We start from the raw sequence: 20,429 nt of genomic DNA on the forward strand, positions 1-20,429 counted from the left end.
ACTTATGATATCAGTTGTGGAACCTTAGTTTATTATTATTATTTTTTTTTTAAATAAAGAATTCCTTTAAAAGATGATCTTACCACTTCAAATGCTAACCTATTTTCTAAACCTTTTTAAAATGTGTTTACCATGATAATCTGAAGGAAAGAAATCGTGGAAATAGAGAGGGAAGCAAAGGGTCGAAGAGAGAGAAGGTAGTTATCGTTTTTTTCTTTAAGATAAGAAATTTTTTAGTTCTCGCACTTGGGAAAATCTGGGTGGTATTGGACATTCTAGAATCATCCTAGGGGAGGAAATAAACCTTTTGAGTGTGAGAAAAACAATTATAAGGTCCTGGATTGTGATTCACCATTTTTATCCAAGAAAATGCATATTCTTGGATAATTTCATATTTAAGGGTGTTTATGAGTGTATGGTGTGCGTGGTTGGTGACAAACAAGCTTAGGGGACTCCATGAATTGGTTTGAAATGGTCTAGAGCAAGAAAAACCAATTTTGAGCTCCATTGTAGGCGTTGGTACACCAGCGTTGGAGAAGAAGACTTCGACCAAGGCGGCTGTGGCATGATTCTTTGGTGTCTTAGGGTCAATTTGGATTGCTGGAACACATGTGAGAAGTTTCCAAGTGGTTTGGTGTAACGCCCTGGATAGCCAAGACCGTTACACTGTGTGTTTATAAAGTGCCAGACTTGCTAATCAAGTCATTTAATTAAAATTGTGTTGCAGAAGTTTCAAAGAAACTAGGGTTGAAAGCATTTTGGTCTCAAAAGTCGCATTTTTCATTAAGAAACACTATTTGTTTACACGGGATCCCAAAAATACAAGCTTAAAGATCATTTACAAAAGTTACAAGACTCAGGTACAATATCCAGCCATACTAAGGCAAAACAAGCGGTTAGGTAATCTCTGTCCTGGTCCACTCCTCGATCGTGGTGATCGAACAGCTGGCTATGTACATTTCACCTCGGAGCTCTCCACCTCAGGCTTAGTCCAACTTGCCCTTGCCTTTACCTGCACCACGTAGCACCCGTGAGCCAAGGCCCAGCAAGAAAACACAATATCAACAAAGCATAAACAATTATCAGACAAGTCAATATCTCACGTTGCGTCACATAGCCTCAGTCAAACAACCATTCAATATAGTCAAGTATTCCACATACTAGGTATATCAACACATAACATGCACAGTTTATAAACGATAACCAGGGCTAGCGCTCACAGGCTGCTCCCTCTGTTATCCCAGTGTTCATGGCTCCCAGTGGCCGAGTCGCGCTTTGTGCGCTATTAGTATGTACGGCACTCTTAGGCCGCTTTTACATGTCCCATGGTGTGATACCAACATTGACATGATACAATTCTCGGGAGCACTTAGTCCCATCACAATCATATAACCAGGTGCAGTTTTCTTACCTTTCAATTCAATAGCTTTGATCCCTCGACACCTTGAGCACGATCCCACTCGAGCCCTAGCGCTCACCTAAACACAATCATGGCCAAAGTCATCATCAACCCTTAAGTTCAAAACCTAGCCCCGGGGCCAATCCCGAGCCCCCCGGGATGTCCTAGTTCCACCAAACAAGGTGGTGGAACCAAACCCCAAACCTTAGGTCAAAAACCCTTACAAATTACCCTAAAATCCCCTTCAGAAGGCAGGGTAGCGCTACAGCGCTCTTGGGAGGGCGCTATAGCGCTACAGACAGAAGCCAAAACCCTTCCAGCAAAATGGCCTAGCGCTACAGCGCCCAAAGGCTAGCGCTGTAGCACTAGTCACAGACAGCCCAACACCAAAATTTCCCTTGTGCGATTTTCTCGAGCCAACCTCAACCAAACCTCTTCCAACTCTTACCCAAACTTAAAGACAACCTCATGACCACACTCCACTCATCCCAAGCACCCTAAACATCTAAAACCCAATCACATGCAATCACAAACTCAAAATTCACCATAGCCACCTCCAAACTCTAAAACCCAACATAAACCAGCTGAACATCAGAATTAGAGCTTAGAATTCATACCTTTGATAGAATTTCGCCCACAAGCTATCCCTAGGCTCCCTTGGCTTGCTACTCCTCAGCCTTAAGCCTGAATTCCCCAAAGTTCCATTCAATTCAGCTCAAGTACCACAACTTAAAAACCAGAAACAGAAATGGATGAACTCTAGAATCTTACCTCAAGTGTTAGTGAAACCTTGCTAAACCTCTGCCAATTCCTTAGTCTTAGGTCAAGATCCTTGATGTTTAGTTATCCCAGCTCTCCTCTAAGCTTTACTCCAGAAATTCTCAAGAAACAGGTGAAGGAAAGTGTAAACCGACTTAGAGAAACTCTCTCTGCTTTCCCTCTTTCTTTTCCCTTCTTTTTCAGACTTCTTTGATATTCTACAAATTCCACTAACTTAAAACCTCAGTAATACCCATCCTTAAGAGTCAAATGACCTTTATGCCCTCCCTATTAACTCTAATCCTTTAGTCCACTTAAGGGCATTTTAGTCATTTTACCCAATTCCTGCTACTTCCTCGAGTGTCTCTATTATTTCCCGCATAATTCCCGATACCTAATTAATCACCAATAGCATTCCTCAATGTCATAATAATCTCCAACTTATCCACTAAATTCCCATTTATACCCCTGAGCTCACCCCGAGCCGGGTATAAATCCCCGCTATGACTTTTCCGCTACTTTGCTCACTAGGATCGTCTCGAGTCACTGATCGTGGATATATCCACATAATAATGTGGTCTCAACAATTATCACATATATCAAAGCAGTTATGCCCATAATGGCCAAAATTACGATTATGCCCTTCTAACCTAATCTGGGCCTATATGCATACTAACACACATAGTCATGCATCTCAAATACTCAAGTAATCATATAACATGCTTTAAATCATAATCATGCATCTAAATTATTAAAACCACACATAACCTCCGTTATGCCCTCCAGGCATACTAATCAAGGCCCTTAAGCCTTATTAGTGAATTTGGGTCGTTACATTTGGAATGTTGCAGTAGCCAGAAACGAAAGAAACAACCTCGCCAGCGTCGAAGAAGACGACAACTCCAGCGATAGCTCCGACGAACCCTATCTGGGTGTTTTCTGAGGATTTTTTTTTTTTCAATCTTAAAAATTAGTACATTAATTTTAGAGAATTTTCCAACTAGTTTGATATTTTTCTGATTTTTCTTTGAATTATTATGATTTATTGAAGTTTAAATAAATATTAATTATGAAAAATATTTTTATTGTTAAAAAAAATATGAATTTATGTTTGAATGATTTCTGTATGATTTAGAATGGCTTTGTATGTTTATATTTAAGTTTTGATCGTATTTGATAATTTTCTTCAATTATTTGCTTTTAAATATGTGATTTAAGGAAATAAATGTGGAAATTTTATTTAAGTATTCTAAAAATTCTCAAAAATTTTTGTATATGTTTAAAATGAGATTCTAAGGCTCTCTGTAATTTTATTTCGAATTTTATCGTTTTATAATTTCCATAATTTATTTAGCTTATTATATATTTTAAATATGAATAATATTAATGCTACTGTTCTGAAACCTAGGTATTTTTTGTGTGTTACTGTAGGGTGTATAAAATGATTTATATAGTTAGATTCTATTTTTAATCATCTATGAATTTTTCTTAAATTAATTAGTTTTTCTATTAAATTAATTAATACAAATAGTTATTTTTCCCAAAAAATTCTAAAATAATTTTTATAAGTTTATTTTGGATTTGTGAACAGTTCTGTATGTTAGTTTGATTTTTGAGCTGGTTGTATATTTATTTTGATTATTTGGGTTTTATGTGGGAAATTGAGGAAAAATAATTTATAAATGTTAAAAATTAGTTTTCTGGTCTTATATGAGTCTTTGCTTATTATTTAGGGTTTTGGAAAGTTGGTTGTTAAATTTTGTTGTCATATGATAATCTTTAGAAATTATTAAGTCTTTTATGTAATTATGATATTAAAGGACATTTTGGCAATTTCCACATAAAAAGTATTTATATGAATTCATGTGATACATTAGAAACATCATTGTTTGTGCATGTGACATGATGGTTTGAATCTTTGTGAAAAATGATTTTAATTTACGTGCCATGCACGTTAAAATTTCATGGTTAAATTATTTCAATAATTAGGGTTTTGAAATAAAACCCTAACGCCTATTTTTATTTTCCTGAATTTTCGCTGTGTAATTGGACGTCTAGGAGCTAGCAGTCGTCGAGGTGACACAACAAGTGGTTCGGGACACGTTAGCGGACAATGCACTGCTTAAGGTAAGAAGAGTGGACATCTGCGCACTGGGTGTACGTTATGCGTACAACCTTTTTTTTTTTTTTTTTTTGAGGAAAAGAAGGACTTTATATTCAACTAGCACAAACCAAATACAAGACTAACAGTAGCAATCAGCTACAACTCACAACAAGAAGCAAGAATTACAGAGAATTTATAAGGCTAATAACATCTCTGTCTTTTTTCTTAGCCTTGGTACAAGTAATAGTCTTAACTCTAGCTTTGATAGTAGCTTTAATAGAGGAGCTAACTACCAAAACTGAGCTACAACACAGATCAAACAGACATCTATTCCTGTTGCACCAGACCGAGTAGATCACTGCTGAAATAATAGCATTCCAAACCAGCTTCTTCAGATCAGAACCAACATTAGAGCACCAACTCTTCCAGGCTACCATGGTAAGAGGCCAGCCCTGTAAACCGGACCAAGAACTGACTGCTTGCTGAAGGTTCTTAGTGAAAGAGCAGTCAAAGAAAAGGTGCTGGTGGGATTCGTTGAAACACTCACAAACCGGGCAAAGATACGAAGGAAGCTCCATGATTTTTCCTAGATTATCACGAGTAAGAAGATGATCATTTATCATTTGCCAAGAAATGAATCTATGTTTCGGGACACAAAGATGATGCCAAACAGCAGAGGCATACTGAACCTCTGAAGCTGCTGTACGAGACAGATAAAGGAATTTAGCTTTAAACTTGCCTCTTAATACCGAAGAGTTAACAGCACAATAATCAACAACATTCCTTAACTTCAGTAATTTTCGAAAATACCAGCTAGTATCATGAATTAACGGCACAGACCAGAAGCTATGTCCTTTAAGATAGATAGCATCTATCCATTTGACCCAAAGACAATCTTTCTTACTAGAAATTGCCCAAATGTACTTAGCCATCATAGCAATATTCCATTTCCTGCCCTCACAGAAACCAACTCCTCCATACTTTTTGGGAAGACAGACTTGCTCCCAAGATGTAAGGTGAAGCTTGCTGCGATTCCCTTTTGTCCCCCACAGGAAGTCTCTGCAACATTTATCAATGGCAGCCACTACTTTCTGAGGAAGAATAAAGATATTCATCCAATAATTTCTTATTTCAAGAAGGACATAATGTATAAGTTGAGCTCGGCCCGCAAAGGAAAGGTTCCTACTAGTCCAAGAATGAAGATTCCGTTGAATTTTTCCAATAATTTCCCCACAGTCAGCTGCTCTCCATTTAGTAGGTCTTAGATGAATTCCAAGATACTTAAGTGGAAATGAGCCTTCTTGCATTTGAGAGATCTCCAATAACTGGGCTTTACAGTCGGCATTGACACCTCCAAAGTATATGTGAGATTTGGTATTATTGATTGAGAGACCTGTAGTTGCACAAAAACTAGCAATAGCAGACTGCGTAAGTCTCAGAGAGTTCACATTTCCCTTGCAAAAGATAACAAGATCATCTGCAAAACAGAGATTGACAAGATTAACATATGTTGCATAAGGGATGAAAACCAAACCCTTTTTGTTTAGAAGTCTGAAGTAATAGCCTGGTTAGGTACTCCATAATCAGGACAAACAACAGAGGAGATATAGGGTCTCCTTGTCTCAGACCCTTTTCCCCTCGAAAAGAGCCATGAAGCCGACCATTGAGCATCAACGAATAAGAAGTCCCCTTTAAGCAAACCAGCACCCAATGAATGAACCTAGAGGGGAAACAAAGACCCTTGAGCAAGTCAGCCACAAACTGCCAATCTACTGTATCGTACGCTTTACTGAGGTCAATCTTCATGATACATCGAGCTGAGATATTCTTCCTCGTGTAGCCCTTGAGAAGGTCTTGAAATATGAGGATATTATGAGCCAAGAGGCGATTCTTTATAAAAGCCCCTTGATTATCATGAATCAAAACAGGAAGAACTTCAGACAAACGATAGCAAAGCATGATAGTGCTATATCTAAGGTACAACCTTATTTTCTTATTTGTTTAATTATGTAATTATATTTGTGACCTGAATTGTTGCATTAGGTTGACTAGCATGATGATAGTGCTAGGGATTTTAGTTAGTAGGCATGCTTAGATGATAGAGTAGGCGTGCTACTAGATTCTAGCTGCTTGTGTGAGTATAACACTAGCAGAAATTATCTTGGGTGTGCATAACTCAGTATAATAGGATGCCACCACGGAACTGCCGAGTGTGAGTATAGCGCAGGCAGGGCAACGATGTCTCGAGGGAACGACCGAGTGTGAGTAGAACACAGGCTAGACTAGGTGCCACCGTGGGAATGTCGAGTGTGAGTACAACACTGGCAGGGCAGATTACACTTCATGTTCGATCAACATGACTTGTTAGTATTTATGTGTGTGAGTATAACACACAATATGTTAGTGTGATATTGTGTTTATATATCACACGATGATTATTATGTTTATAATTTTATTTTTTTTTTCTAGTTTGGGGAGTTATGTCCTACATAGCTCTTCTTACTAGGCATTAGCTCACGGGTACTCTGTGTGCAGGTAAAGGCAAAGCAAAGCAGTGAGTGGTGTGAGCTCGAGGTAGGGACGGAACATGTTAGAGGCTAGGCTCCAATTATTTTATGTTTTTAGAAATAAATGTTATGTTTTTAGTTTTTCAGACTTGAACGATTATTTTCTTTATGTTGTTGTTATTAAACATAGCGTCCAACATTTTTATTTTTAAAAAATGAGATCTCATTGTCTGTTTAAATTTTAAATAAATATTTTCTTTTAGTGTCTTAAAGTATTTATTATTTATTATTTTTAAACGGACTCCCTAAGTAATGTCTCGGGAAATCAGGGCATTACAGTCTGGATATTTTATGCAAGATTCTTATACTCTGTTTTGTTTGCTTAAGGTATTGTTATACCGCTAGGATGCCTAACGTTCTTGAAATTGTTTGATTAGGGTTTAGATTTATCCAAAACCCTAAGTGTGGTAATTTTTGTATTATGAGGGCAATGGTCACTGGGTCATCAATTCCTATTACCCTTCTCTATATGTTGTTAAATTGACTTACTAAGTGTTATCGCTTACCTAGTTGCTCATGTTGTAGGTAAGGGCAAGGAAAAGTTGAATCAATGAGATGTCGCAGCCTACCTGCAAAAGTGTACATGTGGCCCGACCTTTGGATGTCTGCATTTCCAAAAGAGAGTCTTTTGCTTTTGTTTTATACTGTAACGCCCCACGTCACTATGGTTGCTTCATGGAATAACGACTGGCCCTGCAAACCAACACAAGTCTTTCCAGCGTGCTTGTCCTCACTCGCACGCTTCATGGGAAAACTTCCTAGGAGGTCACCCATCATTAGACTTCTCCAGGTCAAGCACACTTAACTTTGGAGTTCTCAAGTGACGGGCTACTGAAAAGAAGATGCATCTTGTTGGCATAGACAGTACCCATCAATCAATTTAAGCCATCTTCAACTGTGTAGTCCCATACCTACACAGTCTTAGAATCATCACACTTGACCTTCCCCAGGTGATGTGGGATTGCACAACTTTTACCCGATCTTTCCCCCTGCTGATCACGGGATTCTGATTGTCACAATCACCCTCCCTTAGGGGTCCGACGTCCCCATCGGCCACACTTCCAACTGGTTCAAGGCTCTGATACCGTTTGTAACGCCCCACATCACTATGGTTGCTTCATGGAATGACAACTAGCCCTGCAAACCAACACGAGTCTTTCCAGCGTGCTTTGTCCTCACTCGCACGCTTCATGGGAAAACTTCCCAAGAGGTCACCCATCATTAAACTACTCCATTTGAAGCACACTTAACTTTGGAGTTCTCAAGTGATGGGCTACCGAAAAGAAGATGCATCTTGTTGGCATAGGTAGTGCCCATCAAACCATTTAAGCCATCTTCAATTGTGTAGTTCCATACCTACATAGTCTTAGACTCATCACAATAGACCTTCCCCAGGCGATGTGGGATTGCACAGCTTTTACCCGGTCTTTCCCCCTGCGGATCACGGGATTCTGACTGTCACAATCACCCACCCTTAGGGGTCCGACATCCCTGTCGGCCACACTTCCGGCTGGGTCAAGGCTCTGATACCATTTGTAATGCCCCACATCACTATGGTTGCTTCATGGAATGATGACTGGCCCTGCAAACCAACACGAGTCTTTACAATGTGCTTTGTCCTCACTCACACGCTTCATGGGAAAACTACCCAGGAGGTCACCTCTCATTAGACTACTCTAGGTCAAGCACACTTAACTTTGGAGTTCTCAAGTGATGGGCTACTGAAAAGAAGATGCATCTTGTTGGCATAGGTAGTACCCATCAATCCATTTAAGCCATCTTCAACTGTGTAGTCCCATACCTACACTGTTTTAGAATCATCACACTTGACCTTCCCTAGACGATGTGGGATTGCACAACTTTTACCCGATCTTTCCCCTTGCTAATCACGGGATTCTGACTGTCACATAAACTATGTTCGATTATCACCATACTTTTAAATGCTTTTGAAGTTTAATGTAAATATGTTTAGTGTGTGCACACATTATATCAAAAGTTTTTTTTATCCGGATTTTTGAGACATTTTAAATGTTATAAATGATTTTAATTCCGAAAATTTAGTGTTAGGACTTTCAGGTTGTTACATGTATAAACCCTCTAAAAATTATTAAAAACATATTTGGATTGATTTTGGCACAAAGAATTAACTTTTCTTGCATTTTTGCATGCGCGTCCAGCCAGACAAAGAAATTTCCAAAAAAAAAAAAATTGGTTACCAGAAATTTCAAAATTTGATATTTTTTTGGGAAACTGACTTTTTTTTTAATTTAAATTTAAAATTTTTATGGTTATTATATTTTTAATTAGCTTATTTTGTATGATCTTTTCTAAACTGTTACAATCAAATTTATTTTAATTAATTAATTGAATTTTGTCTGATAAATTATTGTATTTAATTAATTATTTTAAATTGATAAATGCCTATTTATTTTGGTTAATTAGTATTTATTTTTATTTCGGCAAAATTATTTATTTTTGGAAATCAATGTCATAAATGAGTAAAATGTCATATAGAATAACATACTAGACTCATCCAATTATTAACATGTCATGCATCATTATATATGTCATTTTTGCAATTGGGCTTTGATGATGAGTTTATAGTGATGGCCCATTATTTTAGATAGTGGGAGACAAATAAAATTGTTTCATAATAAATTAGGTTTTATTTGAGCTCATTGAAGGTGTAAAGTTTATATCCCTCTCTTGTGAGTGATATCACTTGTGAATGCACATTTGTTTTACATGATTAAATGAATCTAATCCATTTATAACTATTAATAAGAAAAATATTTAAATTTCTGTCTTTTGAATCTTGCATGGAACATTGGGGGCCTTTGTAGTGGGAACGACATACTGGACTCAGCACTCCTCCATTGTAACATCACAAAATTCCTAATAAGGCTTGGTGCCTTGATTAGTGTGCTGAGATGACATAATTTGATTTATCTATGATCTTTGTGATTTTATTGAATGTTTATATGTGAATGTGTGAATTATATTATGATATGACTGCTTATGCATGTTTATGAGTATTAAATGTGCTTATAGATCTGTTTTTGTTAAAAATGACATTTTTCGTAATTTTGACTCGTCGAGGTTATATCTGTAATTTTATGTGCTATATGTTTGAGACCACATTATTATGTGGATATATTCGAGATATTCGGCACAAGTCAGTCCTTTTGATCAAGTTAGCGGAAAATTCACAACAGGGATAAATACCCAGCTCGGGGTGAGCCTAGGGGTATTTTGGTAATTTGGTGAATTATCGGGAATTATTGGGATATGAGATATATTTGAGAAAGATATTAGTATTTGGAGGATTAGTGGATTAATTGGGAATTTGTGGTGAAATTGAGTTTTAGTGGGAATTTACGCAAAATGAAAATTTCACCCTGTGGGGCTTTAAGGTCAAGGTCATGGGAAAGGGGTAGTATGGTCTTTTTGGACCATTAAGCTGAGAATGAGCTAAGTGTTGAGCATTTTTGCTCTGTCCTATACACTCTTTCTCCCCCCTCAAAGGAAATTTCTCTCCTTAGTCTTTAAAGAGAAACCCTAGAATTTTAAACCTAGAAGTGATCTAAGTGGGAATTGAAGCTTAAAGTTAAGGATTGGAGGCTGCTAGGGGCACCATCACCTAGGGGAATCAAAATTTCAGAGGAATTAAAGGTTAGTTGTTGCTTTCTTTTGTGCTAGTTGGGTTTTGGGAAGTTCTTGAGAAAATGGGGAATTTTGATTAATTTTGGGTATGTGTTGGTGTCAATTATGGTGTTTATGGGTTATATTACTAAATTGTGATCAGGATTAGGCTTGAAAATGGTTAGTACCCAGTTTTGGGGTGATTTGGTTCAATTTGCAATTTCCGAAATCGCAATTTCTGGGTTTCTCACGATGGCACCGCAATGCTTGGTAGGAGCGCCGCGACCTGCTTCAATGTCTTCGAGGGTGGGTTTCCTTTGGATTGCTATGGTACCGCAACCCTTAGTAGGGAACATTTCCGCTCAAAATGGGAAGAAACTTTGGGTCAAACTCTCAGCCAGTGGGGCACCCCCACCCTTAGTGGTGGGCGCTGCAACTCAAAATGCTTATGATTTCTTGGAGGCTTCTCGGCCTATCGTGGGGCGGCGACGCCGCTAGGGGGTGTCACGGCTGTAACACCCAACATTTTTCATAATACAGTTTTTATTAAAATCAGAGTTTCAATACATAAAATGTAAAAGTTTACAAATTTAAGAATGGAAAAATAGTGTTTAAAACATGATTTTATGTTGTTAATGAGATTAAAGGGAGAGAGAAACTTGAGTAGTCAAGTATTGGACCCAAATACCATATAATTTTAATTGGGGATTTTTATGAAATTAAGAAAGTTTTGCTAAAGGGCTTATTTGAAAAGAATTTTAATATTTTGGGTCCAAAGGTAATTTAAAAAAAAAAAGGCTTCAGCCTTATTTTCCTGTAGCCTCTCTCTCCCTCTCCTCAAAAATTTTCTTTTCTTTCTCTCTCCTTCTCTTCCTCTTTCTTTATCTCTCTTTTTCCTCTTTGTGTGGTACTATTGCCGACGACGAACGACCACTTTTCGGCCGCCACATATAGACACGTGCCTAACCAACATGCATAGAATCCTCTGAACTATCAACCACACGGGAATCCAGAACTCAGTCGCCAGTCAAGCACCTCAACCGGTTGATTTAAGTTCGGCCACCGTGCGACTTCAAAGTTGAGATCCAGCCACCTCGAGCATATGTTAGCTGATCTGTCACCACCATCATGTTCCTCGTGTTGTCTTAATTGGTTAAGTTTGATCTGAGTTATGTGCAACTATGTGTTCTCATGTTGATGAATATGTGGATTACATTCTACGCTTATGATTTTGTTACATGTTATGATATAGTAAGCCTTTAAGTTTTTAGGCTGGAAACCTTAGACCTGAGCCATAGCTCTACTTTAAGGTGTAACAATGCCACCAACCCAAAGCTCCATGTATTATGACTAAATATGTTTTGGGTTATATGAGATGTGATACATGCCTTGATTGAATACCATCAAACATGAATCATGAACATTGACATTTCAGCATCAACATGTATGCATGACATGTACAGTAATGTGATACATTATTATGTGATATAAGACCATGCATAAGAATATGAGAAAAGTTATGAAATGCCTTGAAAAGTCTTATGTAAAGTTAAACATTTTAATGACACAAGGATTAAGCAAAGTGATAATAAGACGTTTAAAACGGGTGCCACTATATCGATGAAGCAATTAAGTAAGTTCAGTAAAGAAGACGGAGGTCTATAAGGCTTATAGTGACTGCCCACTAGTGTGGGCTAGGTCAAAGTTGACCATTCAGATGTGTTTGCCATGTTCCCGTATTTCTCCTCCATTTATATGTGTAATAAGTATGGCAGCTATGGCAACAATGAAATGAGTAATACGATGAGCTTATCTGCATTGATGGCTAGCTGGAGGAGAACCCATGGGATTTCATATTATATGTGTAACAAGCCCTACAAGCAATGGCTAAATCAAACAGTGTGCACATAAGAAAATGGGCCCACAACAATGTGAAAGTAAAAAGAGAAAATGCACAAAAGTAAAGTTTTAAAGTGCTTGATCAATAAATGAAATGCATAAGTATTATAAGTCAGCATATGAGTATATGTGCACTTCAAACTCACGACATTCATGTGTATGTGTATGCATGAGATTTACTTACTGAGCGTTAGCTCATTATGTAATTTTCCAACATTTTTCCAGGTGTGGCTTTAGATGTTGAGCAACATGTGGAGCACAGACTCAGTAGCAATGCAATAGTGGTTTAGGATTTTTCATATTTCTACATTTAAACTTAAAGTATTCACACGTGTAATAATTTCTATTAATAATTTTATATAAAAGTTTTAAATTTTTCTGTATTTCTTAGTATCATTTTATTTAATTCTATTGGTCAAGTGCTTAACATACTCGTAAACCTTGGAATTACGAGTATGTGGCAGACGTACCCTACCTTAGGGTCGTCACAGCGGCGCTAAATGTGATTTTAGAGTATCTTGAGTTTGGGTTTTGGGGAACAAAATCAGAGGGCTCAATAACGATTCTGCTACTCGGTTTAGTGGAATCTGGGGTCCCGAGGGCTAGGGCTTGGTCTTGAAGCTCTTTATTGGTTTTAATTCTTGGTGGAATTTCTCAATGTGTTGTGACAAGGGATTACCACTAGGCTCAGGAGGAAAGGATCGTAATCAGGGTTGCCTTATTAAATCGTTGGGGACTTAAGGTAAGAAAACTGCACTTGCACTGATATTAGGGCATTGGCCCCAGTTATTGAACGTGGTTATGACCACGCTTTGAATACTTGGTTACATGTGAATGTATTGAATTGTGTATAATTGTATTGTATGTGAGATGCATATGTATTTGTATTTTTCTGGAAAGCTCAGCTTATAAGTCGTGGTTTGCATTAGCATGTGGAATGCAGGTCATTGTGGCTGGGCCAATTTGGGAGTGCGGTATGCGCTCGTGCGACTCTATGGCCTCGAAAATATAAGCTTGCTTGAGTTTGTTTATAACTAATAAGCATGCTATTTATGATCTATATCTTGTTGATTATATGTTTTGCTGGATTGAGTTTTCTTGCTGGGCCTTGGCTTACGAGTGCTACGTGGTGCAGGTAAAGGCAAAGAGAGGTTGGACCAACCATGAGTTGGAGAGCTTTTGGGGTGACTGTACATATGCGACCTACTCAACCGCCACGATCGAGACTTCTTTTGTGGATCTAAGGTTTCAGTCTATTTTGCCACTTAGGTCAGCCATTTTGCACCTAGTTTACTTTTGTATTTGTTTATAAACTCTTTTCTGGGAACCCATGTACATATTGAAGCTTTTTAATGAAAAGTAATATTCTTTTGGCCAAAAATTTTTAATACCTAACCCTTTAATTAGCTTTAATTACACGTTTAAGTCCAAATAACTCGCTTAACGAGTTAAGCGCCATTTTAAACACACAATGTAACAGTCATGGATTAGTAGGGCATTACATCCATGCAAACCCAATTGTTAAGGTCCATTTACTAGAGTTTGAATTAATTGTATTAGGTTAATTATTTTAATTGGACCTAATAATTTATTAGAAGCATATTAATTCTAATTTTTTAATTAGTTTTCATTGGGAAATTTTATAATTAATGGGAAAATTATAAACTATGTTTACTGATTAATTTAATAATTTGGTAAACCTAAGTCGGTAATTTTAAAAGAAGAAAACGTTAAAAAGTGAAAAAATAAAATAATGAGCTTATAGTATAATATTCGATCTCCACCGTTAATTTAACAAGGTTAGAGTTTAGTGGGGTCTCATGGGCCTTTGATTTTTTTCTCCCAATGAATGGTGTTCATTAGGCTCATAACATGGTTAAATTTCTTAGGACAGATGGTCATATACCAAACTCTTATAGATTCATCCTTATGGTGACTATTAAGAACTAAGTCTTTCATAATCGAAACTGTGGGTCAGGATCATAAAGTAAGAAATAATTGGATTTCATTACTTTGATCAAATAGGAAGGTTGTTAATGAAAAGTTATAGACTTTTCATTGATTGAGATGTTTTCTTTATTTAACTAAGAGATTTTGTGACTCTCGCCTACAGGGACACATGTTTCATGACTAGTTAAAATACCTTAGAAATAGTTGATAAATATTTTAGTATTTTTCTTATCTTTGAACATGTCAAGATGTTATGCTATTTCTGAATTTTTGTGCGATTGTATGTTTGTCTATATATTAATTTTATACTTATTGATAATTGTTGCTCCATGGCTTCCAACCCCATTCTCTCTCTACTGTCTAAAGATTTTCTCATTTGTGAGAACTTCATGAAGTGGAATTCCAACATCAACATTTTGTTGATCGACGATAACATTAAGTTCGTCATGACCGAGAAAGAACCTAACATTCCTAGTGAGAATGCAACCAAGACTTTTTGGGAAAAGTACGAGCATTGCATACGGCCAACAACAAAGCCAAAGCGTACATGCTAGCGAGAATGTCGGACACTCTGAGGACTAAGTTGGAGAATGTGGACACTACTTTTGACATCATGGACCAGCTTCAGGACATGTTCTAGCATAAATCTAATCAAGCACGTTTCGAAGACACCAAGAAGTATGTGAATGCTAAGATGGAACCAGGGATGCATGTTCATGATCACTTCATCAAGATGAAAAACTACTTCCATTAAGCTGAGTTGCATGGAGCCTCCATTGATGAAAAGACTCAAGTAGGGTTCATCTTGAACAACCTTGCTTCTTTTTTCCTAGCGTTCACCACTAACTATTTCCTGAACAAGCTAGAGTATGACATGACGCAACTGTTGAATGAACTTCAAATGTTTGAAAGAATTAATGGTGGACCGAGCAAGGGAACTGAAAAGAAGGTTAATGCTAATGCTACAAATGGAGCTCAAGGAGAACCTAACCTAGCTTCATCTTCCAAGATCAAGAAGAGGAAAGAAAGAAAGCATAAGGCCAAATCCAACAAAGCCAAAGGCAAGGCCGGAGCAGCTGAAAAGCCAACTACAATAAAGCCAGTCGCTAAGAAGGTAAAATGAGCATGTTTCCATTGCAAGGAAACTGGGCATTGGAAGCAAAATTGCCCAGCCTTCAAGGCGAATGGAACCCAAGGTAATAGTTTATTTTTCTTGGATGCATATGTTTTAGAAGATGACCCTTGTGTGTGGATTATTAATTCTGGGTCAACTAACCATGTGTGTACTTCTTTACAACTGCTTAGTAACTGGAAGGTCGTAGAGGATGGCAAGCTAAAATTAAGAGTCGAAAATGGAGCATCCGTGGACATCAAGGCAAAAGGACAAGCTCGGCTAAATTTTGGGAATAAATATTTACTTTTAAATTATGTTTATTTTATTCCAAAATTTAGTAGGAATTTAATTTATGTTTCTTTATTACATCAACAACATTTTGCTGCAACTTTCACAAGTTTTAATATATCAATTTCATTGAATGGATGTGAATTGTGTGTTGGATGTATGGAGAATGGGCTTCATCTTTTGCGACCAAATGAACCCTGCGCAATTAATAATGAGTTATTTAAGATACCTAAACCTAGGACCGCTAAACGACGAAAGGTCGATAACGACAACATGACGTACCTTTGGTATCTTCGCGTTGGTCATATTATTTAGCGTCCCAAAACTCCTAATATGAGTAAGTGTATTGATTAGTGTGTCGGGAAGACACATGGGGTGATTATATGAGTTATACTATTATATGAATATTTATGCACGATTATGTGTATTAAATGTGTTTAAAGACCCGCTTTTGTTAAAAATGGGCATTTTTGTAATTTTGACCCGTCGAGAGTATATATGTAATTATTATATGTTATGTACATGAGAGCACATTATTATGTGGATATATATGTGATATTCGACATAAGTGGATCCTTTCGAGCATTTTAGTGGAAAAGTCACAACGGGGATAAATGTCCGGCTCGAGTCGAGCTAAGAGGTACTTTGGGAATTTTAATATTTTGGGATTATTAGTAGAATGAAATTAGTTTGTGGAATAGTTGTGCTTGATGAGTTTAGTTGATAAATGGAAGATTAGTGGTGTAATTGAAATTTTAAGTGAAAAGACCGAAATGCCCTTGAGGTTTAGTAAGGGACTAATTTGAGCTAGGGGCAAAATGGTCTTTTGACCCTAAGGATAGTAAATTTAGCTAAGTTTTGGCAGCAACTTCCCTATTCACATTTTTCACTCCTTCCCTCTCTTTTTTTCTTCAAAAACTTACCCAAACAAAAGGGGCAAGGGCTAGATTCTTGAGACCTGGAAGAATTTTAAAGGGAATTGAGGTGTTTGAAGGGATTAGGAGCTGTTAGTGTAACGTCTCAAATTACCTAATAAGGCTTATGGCCTTGATTAGGGGGCCAGAATGGCAGTTTATGGAAATTTATGTGTTTATGCGACATATATGTGTGTCATTATATGATTAAGTGAGTTATATTATAATATGGCTAGATATGCATGTTTATGTGTATTAAATATGCATGTTGTCTGTTTCTTATTAGAATGGCAATCTTCGTAATTTGGCACGTGGTGGATATATTTGGAATATATGTAATATATGTGTGAAACCACATTATTATGTGGATATATTTGGGTTACTCGGCACAAGACGATCCTAAGGTGCAAGTTAGCGGGAAAGTCACAACGGGACCTAATACCCGACTCGGGGTGAGTCAAGGGGTATTTTGGGTATCTAGTACATTACCGGGTTATCGGGTAATGGGAATAAATATTTGAGGATATATGAGATTAGGAGGGAATATCAGGGATTTTGACCATTTTGCCATCAGGGACGTTTTTGGTACCCTGAGCCTCGGGATTTGCTTAAGGTTACTTAGAGACTAAGTGAACCTCACAAACACTCAAACAGAAGTAAAACACGCTCTCTCTCTCTCTCTCTCTCTCTCTCTCTCTCTCTCTCTCTCTCTCTCTCTCTCTCTCTCTCTCTCTCGTTTACACACACTCTCTCAAATTCCCTGGGAATTCTTGCGATCTAGGAAGAATCGAGGCTAGCTTAGGCTCGGAATTGCTTGTGGAGAAGCTTAGCATCACTTGGAGCAACTAAGGTAATGAATTCCAGTCTTGAATCTCTTTGTTTTCTGGTTTTTAGCTAAGTTTTGGAGTTTAGAAACTCAGTTATGAATTTTGGGATTTGATGAGGTTTTGGCCAAGTTTAGGCTTAGGTTTTGTGTGTTTTGAGGTGCTGAGTTGATTGGGAACTTTACCTTGGGGATTTAGCTATGTTTGGATAGGATGTTGGTGGGTTTTGGCTTGGAGAAAACAGGGAAACATCTGAGTTTTCATGGCGAGTCGCGACCTTGTTCTTGGGGCATCGCGACTCTCATGAACAAGAAGGAGAAGAAGGTGTCGAACCTCCATTTGATTCGCGGCACCAGTAGAGGCGCGCCGCGACATGTGTCAGAACAGAGGAGAGCCTTGGGCTCTGACTTGGGGTGGCTCGCGGCTCCGCTGTTTTGAGCCGCAGTGCTTGAAGGGGTTTTAAGCCCCGGTAGGGTTTCAAGTGCGAGAACTCAAACCTAAGGGCTCGGGATCGATCCTACTACCCGATTTAGTAGAATTCGATGTCTCGGAGGCTAGGACTCGGTCTAGAAGCCTTTATTCGCTCATTTTGATGAGATTCTCTATTGATTGTGACTAGGTTATTGCTAAGGGCTTGGAACCGGGATCGTGCTCGAGGGCCGTTCTTAATACACGTTGTACTCGAACCTATGAATAGGGCTCGTCCTCTGAGAATGAACGTGATTTAGGTTATGCTTGAATGCTCTGTGTCTGGATAATTTTTTAATGAAGGCTTGCCTTGTTTGCATAGGTAAGGCTCGGCCCCGTTAAGGAACATGGTTATTATTGTGTTTATGTTTGATTAGTTAAGATACCATGATTTATACGTATGCATACTTGTATTGTCTAAAGTATGATTATCTGTATTTGTTTGTCTGGTTATCTGAATGTCTGATTAAAACCTTGACTTATTAGTCAAGGGCGATAATAGTGCGCTGGTCGAGAGGCTTAGTCCCAGTCTGGAACGTACTATTACGTTGGCCGACCCTATGGTCGTCAGAAAACAAAGCGCTTGGCTAGCTCTATGGCTAGTTACTCAGAGCTAAGGGCAAGGGCCCTAGGTGACTCTATGGGCACATAGCTAGGGCATAGGGCCCTGAGTTGACTCTATGGTCATCTATTCAGGGCAGTAGGCCCCAGAATGATCCAATGATCATTTATTTGTAATTGTATGCATGCATGAGTAGGTTATTACTGTTGAGCATGCTAGATATGTATGTGGAATATGTATTTACTGTTCATGTACATGTTCAAGTTTTCTTGCTGAGCCTTGGCTCACGGGTGCTATGTGGTGCAGGTAAGGGAAAAGGAAAGCTAAACCAGCCATGAGTTGGAGAGCTTCGGTGACGACGTGTACATATACGGCTGCTCGTCCACCACGTCCGATGATATCTCAGAGGAACTAGGGTTGTATCCCTTAGTTTGCTGCTTAGGCCGGCTGGTTGTATCTTTTGATTTGTATATACCCTTTTAAACGTCTGTTTGTAACATTTTGGGATCCCATGTATGTATTAAACTTTTAAATGAAAATTCAACATTTTCTTTAACCAAAATTTATAACCCTAACCTTTGACATTAACCTTAATTATATGTTTATAACCAAATGACTTTATTAGCAACTCTGACACTATTTAAAGTACACAGTGTAATTGTCCTGGATTAGGAGTACGTTACAGTTAGCCTCTTCATTGATCAAGGAATTTTGAAATTTATCTCAGAGGTAAGTTTTTATTTGGTGTTCTTCATCTCTCCCTTATATTCTTGTGTAAAGCTGGGGCTCTTGGTCCATTTTCGAAAATTAAGGATCTTAGACTATTTAGATGGGTATGTTGTGATTGATAACATGTTTATGAATTGATTTGAGCCTTGAATTTGGATTTTAAAACAAGAAAATTGGTTGAATTTTAGATTTGGAGGACATTGGGATTTTGGAACCCAAAAGTTGCAAGTCTTGATTGTGAGTTGAATTTGACGTTTGATTGGTGTTTATAGGATGTATATTAGGTATTATAATTGTTTTAATGCTTAAATTCTGAGTTTTGAACAGATTAGGTCAAATTTGGGCAGGTTTAAGATTCAGAAAATCGCAGAGAAATGTTCTCTGACTTGCGTCAATCAATTGGCCTAAGGCGCCTGGTTGACCGACTTGTGGTTCGGGCAAGCTTGGCCATCTTAGCCAGGCACTCGATCAGCCCATGCTGGCAGCCATGTTTTGGGGTTTTTGATGGGTAACCTTGGGTGGTCATAAGCTAAGGTTCCTAGGACATTATGGGGCATGTTTAAAGGGTATTTGGAGCTTAGTGAGACTTATAGAAAGTTATGGTAGGTTATGTTTATGGAAAAACTAAACTTACATTATATCGTTGTGACTAGGGTTTTCGAGAGGATCGCACTCGAGGTCGCTCTGTCTTCAACATAGGATTCGAGGTAAGAAAAGTTGGCATTGCACGTAGAGCGGGCACTGTCCCTATTGTATCTTGAAACGATTATAACCGTATAACATTGAAATGAGCTAGGATTGTGTATCCTTATTGCATACTTTGTTTGTTGTGCTTATTAGTAACTGATTTGATTATGAGCATGCAGTTATTACCGTATTTGATTGTGAGTATGCGGTTATTACCGTATGCTTAGTGCCGGGAGACGCACTTTACTAGGCATCGACCGTACATATGGTGCTGGTAATGCAAATTACTTGGTATAGTTGGTATTCAATGCCTATGTGATTATTGAATATACGTGACTATGAGTTATGAGTTATGTAAATTGTTATTTATATGAAATGTTATATATACATGCTATGATTATTATGTATGTCTTGTGGAACTTTTCTTGTTGGGCTTTGGCTCACGGAAGCTCTATGGTGCAGGTAAGGGCAAGGGAAATGTCGACCAGCCATGAGTCAGAGGGGTTTGGTGTGGTACGTACAC

The 20,429-nt window shown here is 37.9% G+C and overlaps 1 protein-coding gene across 1 annotated transcript; it reads right to left on the reverse strand.

Annotated features, from left to right (window-relative positions):
• Positions 1–4,444: 4,444 nt before the first annotated feature.
• LOC133792373 (uncharacterized) lies at positions 4,445–6,221 on the reverse strand. Its single transcript, XM_062230274.1, has 2 exons — positions 5,891–6,221; positions 4,445–5,739 (listed from the first exon to the last, which is right to left on the reverse strand). The coding sequence occupies exons 1-2, from the start codon at positions 6,219–6,221 to the stop codon at positions 4,445–4,447; spliced, it is 1,626 nt and encodes a 541-aa protein (XP_062086258.1).
• Positions 6,222–20,429: the final 14,208 nt, after the last annotated feature.

The sequence above is a fragment of the Humulus lupulus genome, chromosome 7 (assembly GCF_963169125.1).
Source record: "Humulus lupulus chromosome 7, drHumLupu1.1, whole genome shotgun sequence".
Taxonomy (NCBI): Eukaryota; Viridiplantae; Streptophyta; class Magnoliopsida; order Rosales; family Cannabaceae; genus Humulus; species Humulus lupulus.